Below are 24,136 nucleotides of genomic sequence, written 5' to 3' on the forward strand. Positions count from 1 at the left end.
AGGTAAGCACCTAAACTGCTGCCTCACACAACAATTTCAAAACTACAACTAAAAGACAGAACAGACATCATCCAGAACCACAGGAAAGCTGGCTGAGTGGAAATTCTACAACTAGAAGGAAAGAGAAAAGCTCACGGAGAATTAGAGGAGCCACAAAGTGCTGAGGTACGGAGACACGCGCGCCGAGAGGAAGGGTGGCTGAGTGCCTGGCTGGCTTTCTCTGGCAGAGGGAGAAGGAAGCTCCCGACTGCACTGAACCCCAGTTCCAACTGCACTGAACCCCAGTTCCGGGTGAAACCCTGTGGACCCAGGCTCATACGGGGGGAGTTGGGACTGTCAGGTAGAGAGAAAGGCACACGGAGACTCGGAGACTCCAGGAGCCGCGGCGGGCAGGGGTCTGGAGGCGCGTGAGTGCGCGCAGAGAGGGCTGACTGCTGAGGTTGCCACTGGCTTTCCCTAGCGGGAGGGAGTCAGAAGCTCTCGACTGCACTGAACCCCAGTTCTGACTGCACTGAACCCCAGTTCCGGGCGAGCCTCTGGGGACCCACGCTCTTACGGGGGGAATCTGGACTGTCAGGCAGAAACTCAGGGGAGCCGCGAAAGGCAGAGGTCTGGAGGTGCGCACGCAAGTGACGCAGAGAGGACTGACTGCTGAGTGTGCCGCTGGCTTTCTCTAGCTGGAGGGAACCGGAAGCTCCCCAATGCGCTGAACTCCAGTTCTGGGCGAGAATCTGGGAATCCAGATTCATTGGGGGAGAAACTGGACTGTCTGGCAGCGGGCGAAACTTGAGGGCGGCTTTCTCTCAGAGGTGCTTGCAGCGATTACCGAGGGACACTGACCCAGAGGTCTCATAGGGTAGGGCTGACGGGAAGCCAAGACTGTCTGCTCAGCCCTGAGACTCCCCCCCATCCAAGCTGAGCACAGAGGCTTTTGCAATTTTGCAAGCCTGGTCCCGTAAGGCTGTCTCTAGCACAGAAGGTCTCCCAGCATAGACTCAGCTGATACTCACAGCCAATTGGTCTGGAGGTCAATTCCTCCCAGTGATACCAACAACAATCAAGACTTAACTACAACAAGGCTGTACACACAGTCCACAAAGGGGTGCACCAAGCATGTCCACCTCAGGTAACTGGGGAGGCCGAGCCACTGGGCCATATCGGAAACCTAGCACACAAAGCTACCCTACCAACTCAGGGAAGCAGCGAAAATGCGGAGACAAACAGATCACAAATGAAAGAAATGGAGGAAAGCAAACAACTGGATATAGAGTTCAAAACCACGGTTATAAGGTTTTTCAAGAATTTCCTAGAAAAGGCCGATAAATTTAGCGAGAACCTCGAGGATATGAAAAAGGACCAACTAGAAATTAAACATACACTGATTGAAATAAAAAATATTATACAGAGACCCAACAGCAGACTAGAGGATCGCAAGAATCAAGTCAAAGATTTGAAATTCAAAGAAGCAAAAAACACTCAACCAGAAAAGAAAAAAGAATCCAAAAATATGAAGATAGTGTAAGGAGCCTCTGGGACAACTTCAAGCATACCAACATCAGAATAATGGGGGTGCCAGAAAGAGAGAGAGAGCAAGATACTGAAAACCTATTTGAAGAAATAATGACTGAAGACTTCCCCCACCTGGTAAAAGAAATAGACTTACAAGTCCAGGAAGCGCACAGAACCCCAAACAAAAGGAATCCAAAGAGGACCACACCAAGACACATCATAATTAAAATGCCAAGAGCAAAAGACAAAGAGAGAATATTAAAAGTAGCAAGAGAAAAACAGTTAATTACCTACAAGGGAGCACCCATACGATTGTCAGCTTATTTCTCAACAGAAACTATGCAGGCCAGACGGGAGTGGCAAGAAATATTCAAAGTGATGAATAGCAAGAACCTACAACCAAGATTACTCTACCCAGCAAAGCTATCATTTAGAATTGAAGGTCAGATAAAGAGCTTCACAGATAAGAAAAAGCTAAAGGAGTTCATCACCACCAAACCAGTATTATATGAAATGCTGAAAGGTATTCTTTAAATAGAGGGAGAAGAAGAAAAAGGTAAAGATAAAAATTATGAACAAAAAATACATATCTATCAACAAGTGAACCTAAAAATCAAGTGAATTAAAAATCTGATGAGCAGAATAAACTGGTGAATATAATAGAATCAGGGGCATAGAAAGGGAGTGGACTGATAATTCTCAGGGGGAAAGTGGTATGGGGGTGCGGAAAGAGACTGGACAAAAATCGTACACCTATGGATGAAGACAGTGGGAGGGGAGGTAAGGGCAGAGGGTGGGGTGGGAACCTGGTGAGGGGAGCTATGGGGGGAAAAAGGAGAAACAATTGTAATAAACTGAACAATAAAGACTTATAAATTAAAAAAAAAAAGAATGCGAGCCCTCATGGTAGTTATCTATTTATATAAAAACCCTGGGTGTAACACCCGTCACAACAGATGCTCAACTAATTGGAAGGAAGTCAGTCCTGCAGGGGTCACCTTGGCAATGCACCCTTGGAAGGATGGAGGCATTGAGTCCTGGGTCGCCGAGGCAACGGCTGCGCCCTCCCCTAGCTGTTTCCCTTGAGGGCGAGGTTTGAGGGAGGAACCCACCCTCAGAGCATGGAGGCATATCTTTATAAAGTTTTAATACATTATATTAGAGGTCGTGGTGATACTGTTTTACCCACAGCATCTACAGGAATTGCTACAAATTTACTTCTTGTTGAAAGAACCTTTCATTCCCAATATAAATTACCAATTTCATTAAATGAAACTTCAATTTCTAGACGGGATATAAATAGTGAAGTTGCTAAAACTATTAAAAAGGCCCAACTTCTCATTATTGATGAACACACCATGGCATGCAGTCATGCTATAAATGCCATAGACAGATTACTAAGAGAAATTATGAATTTGAATGTTGCATTTGGTGGGAAAGTTCTCCTTCTCGGAGGGGATTTCGACAATGTCTCAGTATTGTGCCGCATGCTATGCGATTGGCCATAGTACAATCGAGTTTAAATTACTGTAATGTTTGGGGATGTTTCAGAAAGTTGTCTCTAAAAAAAATATGAGATCAGAGGATTCTGCTTATAGTGAATGGTTAGTAAAACTTGAAGATGGCAAACTTGATAGCAGTTTTCATTTAGGAATGGATATTATTAAAATACCCTGTGAAATGATTTATAATGGATCTATTATTGAAGCTACCTTTGGAAATAGTATATCTATAGATAATATTAAAAATGTATCTAAATGTGTGATTCTTTGTCCAAAAAATGAGCATGTTCAAAAGTTAAATGAAGAAATTTTGGATATACTCGATGGAGATTTTCACACATATTTGAGTGATGATTCCATTGACTCCACAGATGATGCTGAAAAGGAAAATTTTGCCATAGAATTTCTTAGTAGTATTACTCCTTCGGGAACGCTGTGTCATAAATTAAAATTGAAAGTGGGTGCAATCATCATGCTATTGAGAAATCTTAATAGTAAATGGGGTCTTTGTAATGGTACCAGATTTATTATCAAAAGATTACGACCTAACATTATTGAAGCTGAAGTATTAACAGGATCTGCAGAGGGAGAGGTTGTTCTGATTCCAAGAATTGATTTGTCCCCATCTGACACTGGCCTCCCATGTAAATTGATTCAGTGACAGTTTCCCGTGATGCAAGCATTTGCGATGACTATCAATAAATCACAAGGACAAACTCTAGACAGAGTAGGAATATTCCTACCTGAACCCGTTTTCGCACATGGTCAGTTATATGTTGCTTTCTCTCGAGTTCAAAGAGTGTGTGATGTTAAAGTTCTAAATACTTCCTCACAAGGGAAATTAGTCAAGCACTCTGAAAGTGTTTTCACTCTTAATGTGGTGTACAGGGAGATATTAAAATAAGTTTAATCATATTATCAGCCATTGTTTGCATCACTGTTGTTTTTATATCATGTTTTTGTTGTTTTCATATCATTTTTTTATTGTTTTTATATCATGCCTCTGTTGTTGTTATATCTCTTTGTTACTGTTTATTTATTAATACATTTATATATTATTTTCATATACATTTTACTAATTTCCTTTCATCTCTCACACTTCTATTATAGAGAAAGGGCAAATAGCAATATTAAAATATTTCCTCTAATTAATTCCATTTAAATGTGCATGAATTTCGTGCACTGGGCCTCTAGTAGTTTCATACTACAAGTCCATAAATTACTGTGTTCTCACAGTACCAAAATATCTTTTTTTGTAGTACTTATGTTAATGGCTTTTACTAATTACTTATGACACAAAATACATTAAGAGCCACAGAGTGCTATAAAATGTTAGAGAGATTTAAGGCAATTCATTTATAATATTGCCATTCATTTTTCTCCTTAATTTCTCCATTTACTGTTGGCAGTGGCAGAGATAAAATAAACTTAAATCACTGCTCAGTGAATATCAGAATATATGCTACTACTGGAGCTCAGGATTCTACATAGTCTTCTACTGTGTTATGAATTAATAAGCTACTTTCATCTTATATCTTCTCCCTGCTGCAGTGGCTGTAAACATATGATGCTTCATGCTGTCTTGGAAACTTGGAACATATAATACATTTTGTTGGTAGTGTTCACCCTCCTTGTTTTTTCTGACTCATCCTTCAGAGCTCAGTTCCATTGTCACCTCTCAAAGAAGCTTTTCCTGACCCCCGAGTAGGCAGGATCTATCTTCCTGTAAAATATACACATGGCACCAGTGTTTCTCCTTTATAGGACTTACTAGAGACCTGGTGCATGAAAATTTGTGCACTGGGGGGAGAGGGGGGCAGGTCCCTTAGCCGGGCCTGCCCCCTCTCACATTCAGGAGTCCTCAGGGGACGTCCTACTGACAACTTAGGCCCCCTCCCCCGAGAGTGGGCCTAAGCCACAGTCTGGCCTCCCTCTGTGGGAGGCGACCGTGGCCGATTAGGGGAAGGCACTGCCCCATAACCCTGCTGCTGCTGCCGCTGCTGCCTCTGGCCTCCCTCTGCGGGCTGATCAGGGGGAAGGCTGCTGCTGCCACTGCAGCCTCGGTGGCTGCCGGCCCTTCTCAGCCCTTAGAGCCACTGCAGCTTTGTCCAGGACGACCAGAAATGTCCGGTCTATCCGGTCTAATTAGCATATTACCCTTCTGTTAGTACAGATTACTGTTATAAGTAGACCATTGTATAATTATTTGTTTGACTTCCCTGGTAGAAGATATATTCACAGGGGCAAAGATGAGATGTCTCTCTGTTCACAGCTGTGTCCCAGCTCCTGGCACGTATTGTATATAAATATTTGCTGAATCAGTGATTAATAATAAGATTCAAGTGTATAAGTAGCTGCTATTGTAGAATGGATCTAAAGAATCATATATATCAATAGATTTAATATCTATGAAACACAATCTGATTGTTATTATTGGTAGAGAACATTTTTTTTCATTTATCAAATACCTCTTTGGTATCTGGACCAGGTGGTGAGAATCTGAAAGTGAAAAGACTGTGCCCTCAGGAGGCTCACAGTCCAGTGGTAGATACAGATGTGTGCATAGATAGTTGGGGTGTAGCCTCATAGATGTCTGCCCTGTAGACTGCATTATACCTGGCAATGGAAGAGCTGGAGGGGGAGACTGAATAGCGGAGAAGAGGGAGTTAGGGAAGGTTTCCCAAAGGCACTGAAGCCAAGTGTTTTTTGTTTTTGTTTTTTTGGTTAATCCTCATCTTAGGATATTTTTTTCCATTGATTTTTTTTTTTTTTTTAGAGAGTAGAAAGGAGGGAGGGAGGGAGAAAGAGACAAAGACATCTATGTGAGAGAGAAACATTGATTTGTTGCCTCCTGCACGTGCCAGAGATTAAACCTGTCAATGACTGGAAATAGAGCCTGCGACTCTTCAGTCCATGGGCTGACACTAACCACTGAGTTACCAGCCAGGGCTGTAACCAAGTCTTGAAGGAAAAATAGAAGAGCAAATTACTGGCAAGAGCATGAGGAATAAGAGACTGGTGTGTCTGAAGCATCAAAAGTACTTTGGAAATTAGGGGGTGAAATAGGGATGGCGCCACACTGGCCTCCTTCCCCACTCCGACTGTACCTCTCACCATCCTCCTCCTGTCCCAGGCTCCAGCCACATGGGCATGCTCTCTGTTTCTGACCCTGGCTGTTACATTTGGGAGGAGTGGCTTTGCACCTGTTGTTCCCTCTGCCTGGATCTCTCTTACCTGAGATTTACCTCTTTCTCATCATTCAGACCCTACCTCCAAGATCACTTCTTCTTAGAGACCTTCCATGACCATTTCACTTTCCCATCACTTTGTTATTTTATTGTTTTCATATCAGGTACTATGTAAAATTTTTGTGTGCTTCTTTGCATATGTATATATTACATCTCTCTGACAAGTAAGAAGTTCCATGAGTATTGGGATTTTTGTCTGCCGTGTTCTCACTGGGTACTTCACACCTAGGACAGTACCTGGCACATAGTAGGCACTCAAATCTTTGAGTGATTGAGGTGAAACTGGAGGAAAGAAGTTTGTAAGAAGTTTGCCTCTTATAACCCGTGGGGAATTATCAGAAGGTGCTCAGTAGGAGAGTAACATGGCCAAACTGACTTTTAGAAAGGATGTTCCTGAAGCAAGGCCGACAGCGGATTTGGAGAGAATGAGGCTGCAGCTGGGAAATCCCTCTGAAGGCCATTGCTTATTCAGGTCTCTGACGTCATATCTGAAAAGATACCTCACCCCAGTTACTCTGTTCCTTTAGCATAATTATTATATGAAATAATATGTTTATTTACTCATTTATTTCTTATCCCCATCAGAATATAAGCTCCAGGGATGTTAAGAACCTTTCACTCCAAGGTTTTGGCCGAAGCAGCTGAAGGGTACCATGAACTCAGGTGTGGCATGCTAGAGAAAGCAGTAGCAGGTTTAGGGTGGACATGCTGCATTTGAGATGACGTGGGGCAGTCTTAGGAGACACAAGGAGGGCAGCTATTTGTGAGGGGACAGAACCGAAGTGAGAGGCTGCCCTGCAAATACGGATTGGTGAGTGGTTCTGTGATAACTGCATTCATGAGTGGGGGTCAGATTTTTCAGTGAGTGCAGCTTGTTAAAAAGAGGAGACCAGGGATGCAACCCTCAACAAACACCAGCTTTTAACGGGCAGTCAAAGGAAGAAAAGTCTGCAAAGGAAACCAGTAAGAGGCACTTAGAGAGGTACGAGGAGACACAGCACAGTGCTGTCACAGAAGCTTAGGGGAGGGACAGTGGAGCACTATTGCAGGAAGGCCACATCACACTGAAAGGGTCCTGTAAACCTGGGAGCTCTGGTGACCTTACTGGATTGTACTTGATTGAGGTACTGTGGGGAATGAGGAAACATTGAGGGGCTCAGCTAGGTGGGGACATCTGGGGTCAGGAGAGATGTTTTTGGTTCTGCTTCAAAGATGAGGAGGTTAGGTGTGTTTAGAGAAGAGAGTTGAAGGAATATTTGATTAAATGAAGTGATGGAAGAGACAAGAAGGCATGGAGAGAGAGAGCACAGGTGGAGACGCCAGCCTTAGGCTTGAGAGGAAAGATTTTCCTCTGAACCGAGGAAAATGCATGATGGCTGCAGTATAGCTGGTAGAGGAGTGGGAAGTTACGGAAGGTAATTTCAGTCTTCTGATTTTCTTGAGATTTCTAGGGCTGGAGAAATAAAAATTTGGAGGTGCCATTTGTGGGGAATGGAGAAGAAAGTAATGTAGGACAAGAGACAAACTTGTATCATTTTAAGTGATGTTCAGAGCATAGGCAAGGTTGTATTCCTTAAGTGTGAAATATGGTACCAATTTACAAGGCTGGGTGACTTTTCTTCAACACCTCTCAATGGTTCTGGTATTGAAAGTGGAGAGAGAAGATCCCAGGTTAGGAGTTGAAAAGGTTGTTAACAAGGGGCATCATGTAAAATAGTGGAGTATGAAGTTGGAAAGAGAGATTGGAATAAACTATCTCAGAACTCTGGAACCTGATTGACTATTTTAACAACTGGGGGAGTGCTGAATGAAAGTAGAGGCTGCTGTTCTTAGGTAAGAGAGGGCATGTCCTCCATTCCTCAGCCCTGTTGCGGGTGTGGGGAAAGCAGCCCACATCCCTGGAGCAAGTAGCTGGTGCCAGGGCAGACGTGGGGACCTTGTCCTACAGAAATGTCTGCTGATATGGTTGGATGGATTGGCAGTGCCCTACAAGACTGGTTCTGATGCTTGTTCCAACTATGGCACTCTCAGCCCTCTCAGCTACAGCAACTTCCTTAGGCAGCATCTGTTGGAAGATTTAAAGGCCCATTACCTTTATGGGCACATTTGGAGCCAGACATTTAAGGAAATATTTCTCAGGTCACTAGCTGATCACAGAGATAACAGAACAGAAGTTTCAGACACTTCAGTGACCACCCAACAAGGAATAATACACTTTGCAAAAATAATTTGGCAAGGTCACAAACTGAAAGCTCCAGCCCTCAAAAGGGAAAAATCATCACGGTCAGGTGGGAAGGCAGGTTCTGGAGTACTGGCTGACTTAAAGAACTGGTCATGACTCACGAACGTTGGACAGATTGACCATTAAAAACTAAAATGATACATTCAGGTATAAAATTACACATAAATAGTATAATTAAAAATTGTACCATTTAGAATCCATGACTTCATATAACCACTTTCAACACCCTTAATTACTGTCTTTTCTATAAATAGCACCCCTCTGTATTCAGCCTCACAAGTTATTACAGCAAGGTGCATTTTTATATGTTAAATGAACAAAAGGAAATATCAATGAGTGTGAGATTGTCACAAGTGTCTCACTCATGCATTGCTGTCATATTCTATAATATATCATGTTTGTTTTTATATAAAATTAGTGTCCCCAAATACTTAACAAGTAAAACTGGTGCTCCCGACACTCCCCCTGCACTGTCTGGTGTGAGCACCCTAGCTGAGAAGACATCTAACTTTGTGGCATTAGAAGTATTAAAATAATCAATATGCAATATTGATTATAACACCAAATATTGCGGATTTCACCATAGTTAACGAGCTAGAAAATTGTTTTCCCCTTTGACTCAGTAACCTCAAATTTTGAAGTAAGGGAGATTGGGGGGAATAAACCAATAGAGAGGCCCAGTGCAGTACCTCAAAATGTTAACTTTGGAAGTAAGTTTATTACAGATACAATTAGCTAAAGTGAGGTCATAATGCAGTAATAATAGTTCCTAATCTGGTATGACTTATGTCCTCGTATGAAGACAGCCGTATAAGTGTGGACACAGAGAGAATGTCATGTGAAGGAGGAGGATTGGAGTGATGCATCTGTAAGCCAGGGAATGTCAAAGACTGCGACAAACCACAGAAGCCAGGAAGAGGCAAGGAAGGCTTGCTTGACATATTTCAGAGGGAGTCTGGCCCTGTCAACACCTTGATTGTGAACTTCTAGCCTCCAGAACTGTGTGAGGCAAGTTGCTATTGTCTGAGCCACTCAATTTGTGATGTTTTGTTATGGCATCCTAAGGAAACTAACACAATTGATTTTTGGTAAGGGAAAAGAAACGATGCTGAGAAAACAGAATATCCACATGCAAAGAAATTAAATTAGACCCTTACTTTATACCATATATAAAAATTATTTCAAATAATGGATCAAAGACTAACCTTAAAAGATAAAACTATTAAACTCTTAGAAGAAAACCTAGAGGAAAGTCATTATGACCATGGATTTAGCAATTATTTCTTTTTTTAAAAATTTATTTATTGAATTGATTGGGGTGACATTGGTCAACATGAACATATAGGTTTCAGGTGTGGATTTCTGTGTTATAAGATCTGTATATTGCACCATGTGCCCACAACCCAAAGTCAAATCTTCTGTCTCCACATATTAGGACCCCCGTCTTCTCCCACCCCCTTCCTTCTGGCAGCCATCACTCTGCTGTTTGTGTTCATAAGTTTCAGTTTTATATCCAACACTAGAGGCCCGGTGCACAAAATTCGTGCGGGTGGGGGGGTGTCCCTCAGCCCGGCCTGCACCCTCTCCAATCTGGGACCCCTCAAAGGATGTCCTACTGCTGGTTTACAGGGATCAGGCCTAAACCAGCAGTTGGACATCCCTCTCGCAATCTGGGACTGTAGGCTCCTAACCGCTCACCTGCCTGCCTGCCTGCCTGCCTGATTGCCCCTAACCACTCTGCATGCCAGCCTACTCATCCCCAACTGCCCCCCGCTGCCGGCCTGCTTGCCCTGAAAAGCGCCCCCCACCAGCCTGATCACCCCCAACTGTCCCCTGTGCCAGTGTGCTCATCCCCAACTGCCTCCCCTGCTGGCCTGCTCGCCCCCACCTCCCCTCCCCACTGGCCTGCTTGTTCCCAACTGCCTCCCTGCTGGCCTGCTCACTCCAAACTGCCCCCCCACCCCTGCTCTCCTGATCACCTCCAACTGACCCCCACAGATGGCCTGCTCTCCCCCAACTGGCCCCCCTACTGGTTTGCTTACCCCCAACGGCCCCACCCCCCACCAGCCTGATCACCCACGACTGCCGTTCCATCCTGGCCTGATCACCCACAACTGCCCTCCCCTCTTGGCCTCTAACCGCCTCTACCTCGGCCCAGCCACCATGTCTTTGTCCAGAAGAACATCCAGAAGGTCTCCTGGAATGTCTCCCAGTCTAATTAGCATATTACCCTTTTATTAGTATAGATATGAGTGAAATCATAGCTTTTTTCTGTCTGACTTATTTCACATAATGTTCTCAAGGTCCATCCATGTTGTTGCAAATGGCGCTATTTCATCCTTTCTTATTGCTGAATAGTACCACACCTTCTTTATCCATTCCTCTGTCATGGGACTCTTTGGTTGTTTCCATGTCTTGGCCATCGTGAATAATGCTGCAATGAACATAGGGGTGCATATATCTTTGAGAATACATGATTTTGAGTTTTTTGGGTATATACCCAGGACTGGGGTTGCTGGGTCATATGGTAGCTCCATTCTTTTTTTTAAAAAAAATATATTTTATTCATTTTTTACAGAGAGGAAGAAAGAGGGATAGAGAGTTAGAAACATTGATGAGAGAGAAACATTGATCAGCTGCCTCCTGCACACCCCCCACTGGGGATGTGCCCGCAACCAAGGTACATGCCCTTGACCGGAATCGAAACTGGGACCCTTGAGTCCGCCGGCCGACGCTCTATCCACTGAGCCAAACCGGTTTCTGGGCTCCATTCTTAATATTTTGAGGAATTAGAGAACATTTTATGGACTTGACCCCAAAAGCAAGGAAGGTAAAGGCAAAAATAAATGAATGGGACTATATCAAACTAAAAAGCTTTTGCATAGCAAAAGAAACTGACAACAAAAAGAGACAGCCAACCAGATGGGAGATATTTGCAAACAGTAGCTCCAATATTTAATTTCCAAAATATATAAAGAACTTGTAAAACTCAACACCAAACAAACAATAAAAAACAATTAAAAAGTGGGCAGAGAACCTGAAAATACATCTCCCCCACAAAGACATACAAATAGCTAGATATATGAAAAGATGTTCAACCTCACTGGCAATTAGGGAAATGCAAATCAAAACTATAGTGAGATACCACTTCACACCTGTTAGAGTGGCCATTATCAACAATACAAGCAGTAACAAGTATTAGAGAGTTTGTGGAAAAAAGGGAACCCTCATTCACTAGTGATGGGAATGTAGACTAGAAGTGATTTCTTAAATGGCATCAAAAACACAGCTTATAAAAGAAAAAATAAGTCAGACTTCATCAAAATTAAAAAGTTTACATCAAAGAATACTATTAAGATATTTTTATCTATTAATGATGGCTAATTTTTCTTTAATTTTCTTAACTATTAGAAATTTTCAAAGTAGAACATTTATTCTAGATTTAATCATAAATAAGAAGAAATAAAGCTATGCAGAAATTATTTTGACATAATGTGCAAATTGAATTTTAAAAATCTATCTGAGGAAATTCATAGTCATTGATATCTCAAATCTGCAGTTAAGATGTCTAAAAACCATTGCAGTATATAATATGGAAGGTGTATGTTTGGTTTGTAATTTCACCTAAGATTGAGGACTCAAATAATAGATTCACTTCTCTGATTTGTGTTGATGATAGTGATGACTGGATCACTGAATGAGAAGGAAGTAACATGTTTACGAGGTAGGTGAATGATGTGATTCCCATTAATAAAGGTGAAAACAAAACAAAAAGGAAACAAGAGAGTGAAAAGAAAACTCACAAAATGGCAGAAAATATTTGCAAAACCATGTATTTGATAAATAATGTCCAGAATATATAAAGAACTCCTAGAATTACAAAAACTCTCAACCCAATTCATAAATGCACAAAGGACTTGAATAATATACAAATGGTCTATAAAACATATGAAAAATGCTCAACATCATTAGTGTTTGGGGAAATGCAAATCAAAATCACAATGATATCACTTTATAACCACTAGGATAGCTATAACTTAAAAAATCAAAAATAACAACTGGTGGTGAGGATGTGGAAAAATTGGAACTTTTGTATATTGGTTGTGGGGATGTAAAATAGTGCAACTACTGTAGAAAACAGTTTGGCAGTTCCTCAAAAACTAAACATAGAATTACCATATAACCCAGCAATTCTGAGTAAACACCCAAAGGAATTGAAAACAGATCCTTGTACTGCATGTTTATGGTGGCATTACTAACAGGAGCAAGAAGGTGGAAGCAACCAGAGTGTTTAGAAAAAGTGGTGATGGCTATATAGCTTTGTGAAATGTAGTTAATGCCATTGAATTGTGCACTGAAAAAAAATTTTAAATGATGCATTTCATGTTATGTATCTTTTACCACAATTACAAAAAAAAAAAAAAAAAGAAAGGCAAGTTCTTAAAAATGATAGTGCACAGGACTTATGAAAGTAAGCCTAGAAGGAGTTGGTAGGAAGAAAAGGGAATGTTTGAGGGATTAAAGATTGCAGGGTGTTTGAAGGGAAGATAATTAGGGAGTAAGATCGAGAGAACACAGTGATGTGCCACATAATGATGTTCGGTCAGCAATAGACTGGTATACAATGGTGGTTCCCTGAGATTATAATGGAGCTGAAAATTTTTCATTGTTTAATGACGTGGCAGCTTTCATAACATCTTAGCAGAACACATCCCTCATGTGTTTGTGGTGATAACTGGAGGAAACAGACCTTCTGCATCACAGTCCGGTAAAAGTATAACACATACAATTATGTACAGTACGTAATATTGATGATGATAATAAATGACTTTCTGTGTTGTGTACTTACTGTATTATATCTTTTATTATTTTTAGAGTGCATGTTTTCTACTTATAAAAAAAGTTGGTTGTAACACAGTGTGCTGTGTTAGCCTGCATCAACCCCATACATCTATTTACCACATCTCTTAGTTGCATCATTTTCTCTTGTGCTTTATTTAATCTTGTGTTGTTTTGTACAATTTTGTATATTATGCTTATAGTATATAGGCTTGCTTCTTGTGGTACAGGCTTGTAGCCGAAGAGCAGTAAGTGATACCACACAGCCTAGGTGTGTAGTAGGCTGTAATATCTAAGTTTGTATAAGTGCACTTGATGTTTGCCAATGATGAAATCACTTAATGAAGCCTTTCTCAGAATGAATCCCCATTGTTAAGCAACCATGACTGTAACAGTGAGATGTGTTGCCTGATGTTTTGGAATGTTTGAATTTCAGTGGTTGAATGTTTCAAGTTAATACAATTGAGGATGTGACCGTGGCTGTGGACTGCTAAATACGAGTAGGAAATGACAGTCTTGAGAATTGAACATGAATGAATTTACACAGGAGAGAGGGTAGAAAGCAAGCTTGAGTTGGATGTTGAAGATGAGTAGATGTCAGTGGTTGATTTGCAGGGGTCTCAAAGGAAAAATTATTTCTTTGTTGTGTACTTTTATGATAGTATTGACCCAGAGTTTGTTGAATATCTTTTTATTAGTCAAATTTTGGTAAGCCTGGTAGGTTGCCAGTGGCTAAGTCAGTCCTAAAGTTGAGAGGTGTAGAAATGGGCTCAGGCACTATTTCGGCTCTTCTGTAGGCACCGAGGTGTTAATCTGTGTACATCAAGGTAAGTACACCAAAGGGGGAAGCACTGGCCTCTTTATCTTGCTTTTAAAAGTGTGTAAGTGTGGGGGCAATGTGGGTGGGGGGAGGTAATCAACCAAAGACCTTGTATGCGTATATGCATAACCCATGGACACAGACTATAGGGTGGTGAAAGCCTGGGGCTGGGGGAGGGAATGGACTGGAGGCGATCAATAGGGTGATGGGTGGGGAGAGGGGACATATGTAATACTTTCAACAATAAAGAATTATTTAAAAAAATAAATTAAAAAATTGTATAAGCCAGTTGTTAAAGGTCTTTTCATTACAGTAGTTTTATTTTTTTTAGAAATATACATGTTGTAGTGCTTCAAAAATATCTTTTGGATAGAATCTGATTAAAATTTCATATTCTGAATCACATAATGATTGTTACAAAGTGTTTTCAATTTATAAATCAAAGAGAGGAAGCCATTTGGAAAGCCCACCTAATTAAATCCTACTTTGAAAGTAGTTTGGCCTCTAATTTTGTTTTCTTTTGCAGCAGATCTTTTATATAATACTAGAGGCCTGGTGCATGGATTCATGCACCGGTGGGGTCCCTCAGGCTGGCCTGAAGAGAGCAGGCCGAAACTAACTCTCTGACATCCCCAGAGGGGTCCTGGATTGCAAGAGGGCAGTTCTCGGGTGACGCACCCCAGAATCGGGCTCCCTCCTCTCTGGTTCCGGGTGCATCACCTGAGAACTGCAACTGCCAAGTCACTGCAGCTCAGCAGTGCCTGCATTCAGCATCTGCCCCCTGGTAGTCATTGTGCGTCATAGCTACTTGTCAGATGGTCGCTTAGGCTTTTATATATAGACTAGTAGCCCATTTGCAGGAAAAATCCTGCAAGCAGCCGCTGCGGCCACATGCGCTGCTGCCGCCGCCGCCGCTGTTGCGGCCACCGCGCCTGCACCCGCGCGCCTCTGCCACCCGCCCCGCCCCGCCCCGCCTCGCCCCGCCCGGGCTTTCCCTCTGGCAGCCATCTTGCTTTCCGCTTTTCCTCCGTCTTCTAAGTTGTCTTCAGTCTTCACTCCTCCCTCCCTCAGTGTATGCAAATTAACCGTGATCTTTGTTGGGTAATTTGCATACTCGCCCTGATTGGCTGGTGGGCATGGCTTTGGATGGTGGGCGTGGCTTGGGCGTAGCGAAGGTGCGGTCAATTTGCATATTACTATTTTATTAGGTAGGACTAGAGATCTGGTGCATGAAATTCGTGCACTGTGGGGGGGGGGGTGGTGTCCCTCAGCCCGTCCTGTGCCCTCTTGCAGTCCGGGACCCCTATGGAGATGTCTGACTGCCGGATTAGGCCTGATCCCCTTTGCTCCTTACCACCACCTGCTTGCAGCTCCTTACTGTTTGGCTTGCTGCCCATTAGTGCTGCTGCAGTGGCCACAGAGGCAGGAGAGGCTCCCGCCACCGACGCTGTGCTCGCCAGCCATGAGCCCAGCTTCTGGCTGAGTGGCGCTCCCCCTTTGGGAGCACACTGACCACCGGGGGCAGATCCTGCATTGAGCGTCTGCCCCCTGGTGGTCAGTGCTCATCATAGTGACTGGTTGTTCTGGTCATTTCACTGTAATGGTTGCTTAGGCTTTTATTATATAGACTAGAGGCCCTGTGCACAAATTTGTGCATGGGTGGGGTTGGCCAGCCTGCCCCAATCGGAGCTGATTGGACTGGGCTAGTCGGCAGGAGAGGCCTCAGGCAGTTGGCCGGCCGGCCACGCCCCCAATTGGGGAGTGGCAATTGGGACAGGGCCGGCCAGGGAGAGGGGCCATGGGTGGGGCCGGCTGGGGGGAGGTACCATCGGCTGTTGGCTGGCCAGCCCCACCTCCTGGTTGAATTCCAGGTTGAACTCCTGGTCAAACTCCCAGTTGAGGGACAATTTGCATAGTGGCCTTTTATTATATAGGACTAGAGGCCCGGTGCACGAAATTCATGCACAAGGTGTGTGTGTGTGTGTGTGTCCCTTAGCCAAGCCTGCACCCTCTCTAATCGGGGACCCCCGAGGGATGTCTGACTGCCCTCTCACAATCCAGGACTGCTGGCTCCCAACTGCTCGCCTGCCTGCCTTCCTGATTGCCCCTAACTGCTTCTGCCTGCCAGCCTGATCACCCCCTAACCACTCCCCTGCCAGCCTGATTGATGCCTAACTGCTCCCCTGCCAGCCTAATTGCCTCTAACTTCCCTCCCCTGCAGGCTTGATCACCCCCAACTGCCCTCTCTTGCAGGCCTGGTCCCTCCCAACTGCTCTCCCCTGCTGGCCTGATCGCCCCCAACTGCCCTCCCTTGCAGGCCTGGTCCCTCCCAACTGCCCTCCCCTGCTGGCCATCTTGTGGCAGTCATCTTGTGTCCACATGGGGGCAGCCATCTTGTGTGTTGGAGTGATGGTCAATCTGCATATTACTCTTTTATTAAATAGGATAGTCTCTGATTTATATTGACTTTCAAAATGTTTTCATTTTTCTTAGGAAAACCGGAAATCATTTTCACAACTTCATTAGTTGGCAAGATCTGAGAGCTATTGAACTTGTAAAATCTTGGAATAGTTCTCTTATAATGAAGGTAATATTTTTCTTCTCTGCAATTTGGATATTACTGGGTTTCCCTGTAAATACCCCTTAACTGTAGACTTAATTATATAATCTCATACCTGTGCTGTTTTTGGACATTAATATGAGAATGCACACATGCACACTTTCAAACCAGTAAAATTTAATAGTTATTCAAAAGCATATATGGTAGACTGAAGTGATTAAGAACTACACTTCAAGAAGTCTTGAGGAAGTTTGAGGTGGACTAGGGATTCACATGCTAGTGAGAATTCACGTTTTCATTCCTGGAGAAATGGAATAAATACAGACTATGCCCAGAAAAGATACTGTAATGTCCAAATTTCATCATCTTTTGTTATAAAAGTGGAGAATATACACTGAGTGGCCAGATTATTATGATCTCTGAATGCATAATAATCTGGCCACTCAGTGTGTGTGTGTGTGTGTGTGTGTGTGTGTGTGTGTGTGTATACACACACACATATGAGTCCTGATGCATGAATTCGTGCATGGGTGGGGTCTGGCCAGCCTGGCCAGTGGGAGGGGACATGGGCGGTTGGCCAGCCTGCCTGCTGGTCAAGGGGACAATTTGCATATTAGCCTTTTATTATATAGGATATACACTGAGTGGCCAGATTATTATGCGTTCAGAGATCATAATAATCTGGCCACTCAGTGTATATTGAGATAGTAGACTAGCTGACTGCCATATGCTCTTAATATATACCTGGCACATAGTAAGCAAGTGATGATGACAGACATAGTAGCATCCACACCATCTCACTCCTGGTGGGGAACTGAGTCAGGGGAAAGACAATTTTTCAGTTCATTAACTGTGGTGAAACCCACAATATTTGGTGTTATAATCAATATTGCATATTGATTATTTTAATACTTCTAATGCCACAAAGTTAGATGTCTTCTCAGCTAGGGTGCTCACACCAGACAGTGCAGGGGGAGTGTCGGGAGCACCAGTTTTACTTGTTAAGTATTTGGGGACACTAATTTTATATAAAAACAAACATGATATATTATAGAATATGACAGCAATGCATGAGTGAGACACTTGTGACAATCTCACACACATTGATTTTTCCTTTTGTTCGTTTAACATATAAAAATGCACCTTACTGTAATAACTTGTGAGGCTGAATACAGAGAGGTGCTATTTACAGGAAAGACAGTAATTAAGGGTGTTGAAAGTGGTTATAAGAAGTGATGGATTCTAAATGGTACAATTTTAAATTATACTATTTATGTGTAATTTTATACCTTAATGCAGTGGTCACCAACCGGTGGTCTGAGGTAGCAGGTCTTTGGCTCTCTGATATCCCCAGAGGGGTCCTGGATTGCGAGAGGGCAGTTCTTGGGTGACGCACCCCAGAATCGGGCTCCCTCCTCTCTGGTTCCGGGTGCATCGCCTGAGAACTGCAACTGCCAAGTCACTGCAGAGTCCAGGAGGTGGTCTGTGAGGTCCGAAAGGTTGGTGACCACTGGTTTAAGGAAACCTTTGGAGCAGTGGTCACCAACCGGTGATCCATGACGTCCACCACTGCTGCCTTAATGTATCAGTTTAGTTTTTAATAGGTCAGTCTATCCAACGTTCCTGAGGCATGACTAGTTTCTTAAGTCAGCTATGGGTAGCACTTCCAGTACTATGCTGAACAGGAGTGGTGAGAGTAGGCATCCCTATCTTGTTCCTATTCTTAGTGGAAGTGGTTTTAGTTTTTGCCCATTGACTATGATGTTGGTTGTAGGTATGTCATATAAGGCTTTTATTATGTTCAGGTATGATTCCTCTATTCCCACTTTGCTGAGGGTTTTTAGCAAGAAAGGATGTTGGATTTTGTCAAATGCTTTTCTCCATCAATTGATATGATATGACTGATTTCTATCTCTCAATTTGGCAGATATTGTAGCACCCTTGCATCCCTGAATAAATCCCAATTGGTCACGGTGTATGATCATTCTAATGTAATGCTGGATCCAATTTGCTAGGATTTTGTTGAGGATTTTAGCATCTGTGTTCATCAGGGATATTGTCTTGTAATTCTCTTTCTTTGCAGTGTCTTTATCTGGTTTTGGGATTAGGGTAATTCTGGCTTCATAGAAAGAGCTTGGAAGTGTTCCTTCCTCTTGAAATTTTAGGAATAGTCTGGAAGATAGGTTTTAGTTCTTTGAATGTTTGGTAGAACTCCCCTGTGAAGCCATCTGGCCCAGGGCTTTTGTTTGCTGGAAGCTTTTTGATTACTGCTTCAATTTCCTCCATAGTTATAGGCCTATTCAGATTTTTTTATTCTTCCTGATTGAGTTTTGGAAGGTCGTATTTTTCTAGGAATATGTCCATTTCTTCTATGTTGACCAATTTGTTGGAATAGAGTTGTTCATAGTATTTTTTACAACCCTTGTATTTCTGTGGGACTAAATCCAAGACTTCGCTTCTTTCCTTTCTGATTTGGTTTATTTGGGTCCTCTCACTTTGCTTCTTGGTGAGCCTGGCTAGAGGTTCGTCAATCTTGTTTATCCTTTCAAAGAACCAGCTCTTGTTTTTATTGATCTTTTGTATTGTTTTTTTGGTCTCTATGATCTTTATTTTTTTTATTGTTTAAAGTATTACATATAGTAGTACATATATCTCCTTCCCCCCCCCCCCAATGACCTTCCCCCAGCCTCCCCTACCTCCTGTCGCATGCTCTCATTCTTCCCCACCGCCCCCGCCCCAGTGTCTTGTGTCCATTGGTTGTGTTTATATGCATGCATACAAGTCCTTTGGTTGATCTCTTTCCTCCCCTCCCAACACTCCCCAGCCTTCCCGCTGTAATTTGACAGTCTGTTTGGTGCTTTACTGCCTCTGTATCTATCATTTTGTTCATCAGGTTATAATGCTCTTTATTTTCCATAAATGAGTGAGATCATGTGTAGATGTACCACAGTTTTCTGATCCAGTCATCTGCTGATGGGCATTTAGGCTGTTTCCAAATCTTAGCTATGGTGTATTGTGCTGCTATGAACATAGGGGTGCATATATCCTTTCTGATTCGTGTTTCTAGTTTCTTGTGATATATTCCTAGAAGTGGGATTACTGGATCAAATGGGAGTTCCATTTTTAATTTTTTGAGGAAACTCCATACTGTTCTCCACAGTGGCTGCACCAATCTGCATTCCCACCAGCAGTGCACGAGGGTTCCTTTTTCTCCGCATCCTCGCCAACACTTGTCGTTTGTTGATTTGTTGATGATAGCCATTCTGACAGTTGTGAGATGGTACCGCATTATCGTTTTGATTTGCATCTCTCAGATAATTAGTGACTTTGAGCATGTTTTCATGTGTCTCTTGGCCTTCCTTCTGTCTTCTTTTGAAGATTCTATTTAGGTACGTTGCCCATTTTTTTATTGGATCATTTATCCTCCTTTTATTAAGTTGAATAAATTCCCTGTAGATGTTGGAGATTAAACCTTTTCAGTGATAACATTTGTAAATATGTTTTCCCATAGAGTGGGCTTTCTTGTTGTTTTGTTGATGGTTTCTTTTGCTGTGAAAAAGCTTTTTATTTTGATGTAGTCCCATTTGTTTATTTTCTCTTTAGTTTCTATTGCCCTAGGAGCGGTATCAGTGAAGAAATTGCTTCGGCATATGTCTAAGATTTCTCTGCCTGTGGATTCCTCTAGTATTTTTATGGTTTCCCGTCTTATGTTTAAGTCCTTTATTCATTTTGAGTTTATTTTTGTGTATGGTGTAAGTTGGTGATCTAGTTTCATTTTTTTGCATGTATCTGTCCAATTTTCCCAACACCATTTATTGAAGAGACTGTCTTGACTCCATTGTATGTTCATGCCTCCTTTGTCAAATATTAATTGAGCATAATGGTTTTGGTTGATTTCTGGGTTATCTATTCTATTCCATAGGTCTATATGCCTGTTCTTGTGCCAGTACCAGGCTGTTTTGAGAACAGTGGCTTTGTAATACAGCTTGAAATCTGTTATTGAGATCCAACCTACTTTGTTCTTCTTAGGATTGCTGTGGCTATTCGGGGTCTTTTTTTTTTTTATTCCAGATGAATTTTTGGAAAGTTTTTTCTAGGTCTGTGAAATATGCCATTGGTATTTTAATGTGGAGTGCATTGAATCTATAGATTGCTTTGGGTAGTATGGACATTTTAATGATGTTGATTTTACAAATCCATGAATATGGAATGTTCTTCCATCTGTTTACATCTTCCTCTATCTCTTTTTTCAGTGTCCTGTAGTTTTCCACGTATAGGTCTTTTTACCTCCTTAGTTAAGTTTATTCCTAGATATCTTAACTTTTTTTGGTGTGATGGTAAATGGGATTGCTTTTTTAGTCTCTCTTTCTGTAAGTTCACTATTGATGTATAGAAATGCCATTGATTTCTTGGCATTAATTTTGTATTCTGCTACATTGCCGAATTCATTTATTAAGTCTAATAGTTTTTTGATGGAGTCTTTCGGGGTTTTTATGTACAATATCATGTCATCTGCAAATAAGGACAGCTTTACTTCTTCTTTTTCAATTTGGATGCCTTTTATTTTTTCTTCTTGTCTAATTGCAATGGCTAATACTTCCAGTACTATGTTGAACAGGAGTGGTGAGAGTGGGCATGCTTGTCTTGTTCCTGTTCTTAGGGGAAATGATTTTAGTTTTTGCCCATTGAGTATGATGTTGGCTGTGGATTTATCATATATGGCTTTTATTATGTTGAGGTATGATCCTTATATTCTCACCTTGCTGAGAGTTTTTATCAAGAAAGGGTGTTGGAGGAAATGGACATATTCCTAGAAAAATACAACCTTCCAAAACTCAATCAGGAAGAATCTAAACAGCTCTACAGGCCAGTAACTATGGAAGAAATTGAAGCAGTCATCAAAAAGCTTCCGGCAAACAAAAGGCTGGGGCTAGACGGCTTCACAGGAGAGTTTTACCAAACTTTCAAGGAAGAACTAAAACCTATCCTCCTCAGACTATTCCAAAAAATTCAAGAGGAAGGAACACTTCCAGGCTCCTTCTATGAAGCCAGCATCACCCTAATACCAAAACCAGATAAAGACAACACAATGAAAGAGAATTACAGACCAATATCCCTCATGAACATAGATGCCAAAATCCTCAACAAAATTCTAGCAAATCGGCTCCAGCAATACATCAGAAAGATCATACACCGTGACCAAGTAGGATTTATCCCAGGAATGCAAGGTACAATATCCGCAAATCAATAAACGTGATACATCACATAAACAAATTGAGAGATAAAAATCACATAGTCATATCAATAGATGCAGAAAAAGCATTTGACAAAATCCAACACCCTTTCTTGATAAAAACTCTCAACAAGGTGGGAATAGAAGGATCATACCTCAACATAATAAAAGCTATATATGATAAACCCACAGCAAACATCATACTCAATGGGCAAAAACTAAAACCATTTCCCCTAAGAACAGGAACAAGACAGGGATGCCCACTCTCACCACTCCTGTTTGACATAGTACTGGAAATATTAGCTATCGCAATTAGGCAAGAAGAAGAAATAAGAGGCATCCAAATTGGAAAAGAAGAAGTGAAGCTGTCCTTATTTGCAGATGCTCAGTTTCCTCTCCTTCTGACACCCCATATTATGTGGATGTTGTTTCGTTTCATGTTGTCCCAAAGTACCCTTAGGCTTTCCTCCTGCTTTTTCATTTTTTTTTTTCTAGAAGCTGCTCTGCTTGGGTATTTTTTCCTACCTTTTCTTTTAGCTCACTGATGTGGTCCTTTGCTTCTTCTAGTCTCATTTTGATGCTTTCTATTGAGTTCTTTACAGCAGTGATGCCATTTTTCATTTTTTCTTGGTTCTTCTTCATTTCCTCTTTGTTCTTACACATATTGTCAAATTTGTCTTCCATTCTTTTCATCCACCTTATGAGCATTTCTCTGAATTCTTTCTCTCACAGGTTGCTTGCCTTTATTTCGTTTACTTCCTTTTCTGGTGATTCCTGCTTTTATTTCATATGCGGCTGTTTTTTTTGGGTTTTTTTTGTCTCCTCATGATCTCTCTTCTCCGGGTGTCTGGTTATGTAGTTCTCTCTCTCCTGCGTTGATTTAAAGGCACAAAATACAACACAACAAGGTACAATGCACCAGGCACTGAACATAAGTGTATTCACGATATTAATAACCCCAAATAAAGGTGACTACTAGAGAAAGGTGAATTAGAGGATAGGAGGGAAACGAGAAGAGAAAAAAAAAGTGAGTGCAAAACGAAATTGGGAAAAGTAAAAAAAAAAGTAAGAGAGAAAAGAGGGAGAATACGAAAGAAGAGGGGAACAAACTATATATATGGGGAGAAAACTCCAATAGAACAGCCACTAATCCCAACAAATGCCAGCAACAAGTACCTGGAGATGAATGCAAACTACAAACAACAACTAATATCAAGTGAGGTGAGGGAAAACAGAAGCAACAAACAAACAAAAACCAATCAAAAAAGAAAAACAATCTTACAAACAAGTATAAAAAATCGATATAATCAACAATCAAGCAAACAAAAACAAGAGGACAGAGAGAAAAAAATTTTGGATAGAGAAGAGAGAGGTGTGTATGGATTTGGAGCAGGGGATTGGAAATTAGACATATAAGTAGGGTGAAATTTTAAGGGGGTAAAAAGAATGAGTAGGGAAAATCTAAAGCAGGAATAGGGTAAGAGAAACAGCACAACAAAAAGGGAAAAGTGAGGAAGAGAGTGATGGAATAAAGGTAAAGTTGAGATAGAGTAAAATAATGCTAAAGGAAAGATGAAAATAGAATGTAGAACACTAATCCCAAAGTAAAATAAAGAGAAAATAAAATGACACTTTTTTATTATTATTTTTTTTATTTTTATTTTTTAATATATTTTATTGATTTTTTACAGAGAGGAAGAGAGAGGGATAGAGAGTTAGAAACATCGATGAGAGAGAAACATCGATCAGCTGCCTCCTGCACACCCCCCACTGGGGATGTGCCCGCAACCAAGGTACATGCCCTTGACCGGAATCGAACCTGGGACCCTTGAGTCCGCAGGCCGATGCTCTATCCACTGAGCCAAACCGGTTTCGGCAAAATGACACTTTTTTAAAAAAAACGTAAAATAGTAGTAGTAATAATACTGATTGAAAATAAAAATGTAATAATTGAAAAAGTAAAATCAAGTGAGGAAAAAAGAAAAAAAATTGTTTCTTAAGTAAAAGATGAAAAAAAAAAAATGTGCAGTAGTGAAGGTCATTCACTTCCTCTACTGTTCTGTTTGGCACGCCTGTTTCCTAGTCAGGACAGTATTGAAGTTCCCTGCGTTCCACTGCTCCTCAGTGTTGTAAGCCAGTCCTGATTTTTAAGCAGGCAGTATGTCTTTATTTCTTGTATTCCT

At 41.7% G+C, this 24,136-nt stretch overlaps 1 protein-coding gene across 2 annotated transcripts in view; it reads left to right on the plus strand.

Annotated features, from left to right (window-relative positions):
* Window positions 1–24,136, plus strand: part of GK5 (glycerol kinase 5) — a 167,169-nt gene that overhangs the window by 50,037 nt on the left and 92,996 nt on the right. Inside the window, exon 4 of one of the 2 annotated variants that reach the window (XM_079777353.1) lies at window positions 16,654–16,747. The exons of the other annotated variant lie outside the window; for it this stretch is intronic. Coding sequence (XP_079633479.1) covers window positions 16,654–16,747 — 94 coding nt within the window. The remainder of the gene's footprint in view (window positions 1–16,653; window positions 16,748–24,136) is intronic. 2 annotated transcript variants of the gene reach the window in all.

Source organism: Cnephaeus nilssonii, assembly GCF_951640355.1.
Source record: "Cnephaeus nilssonii genome assembly, chromosome: 7".
Lineage (NCBI taxonomy): Eukaryota > Metazoa > Chordata > Mammalia > Chiroptera > Vespertilionidae > Cnephaeus > Cnephaeus nilssonii.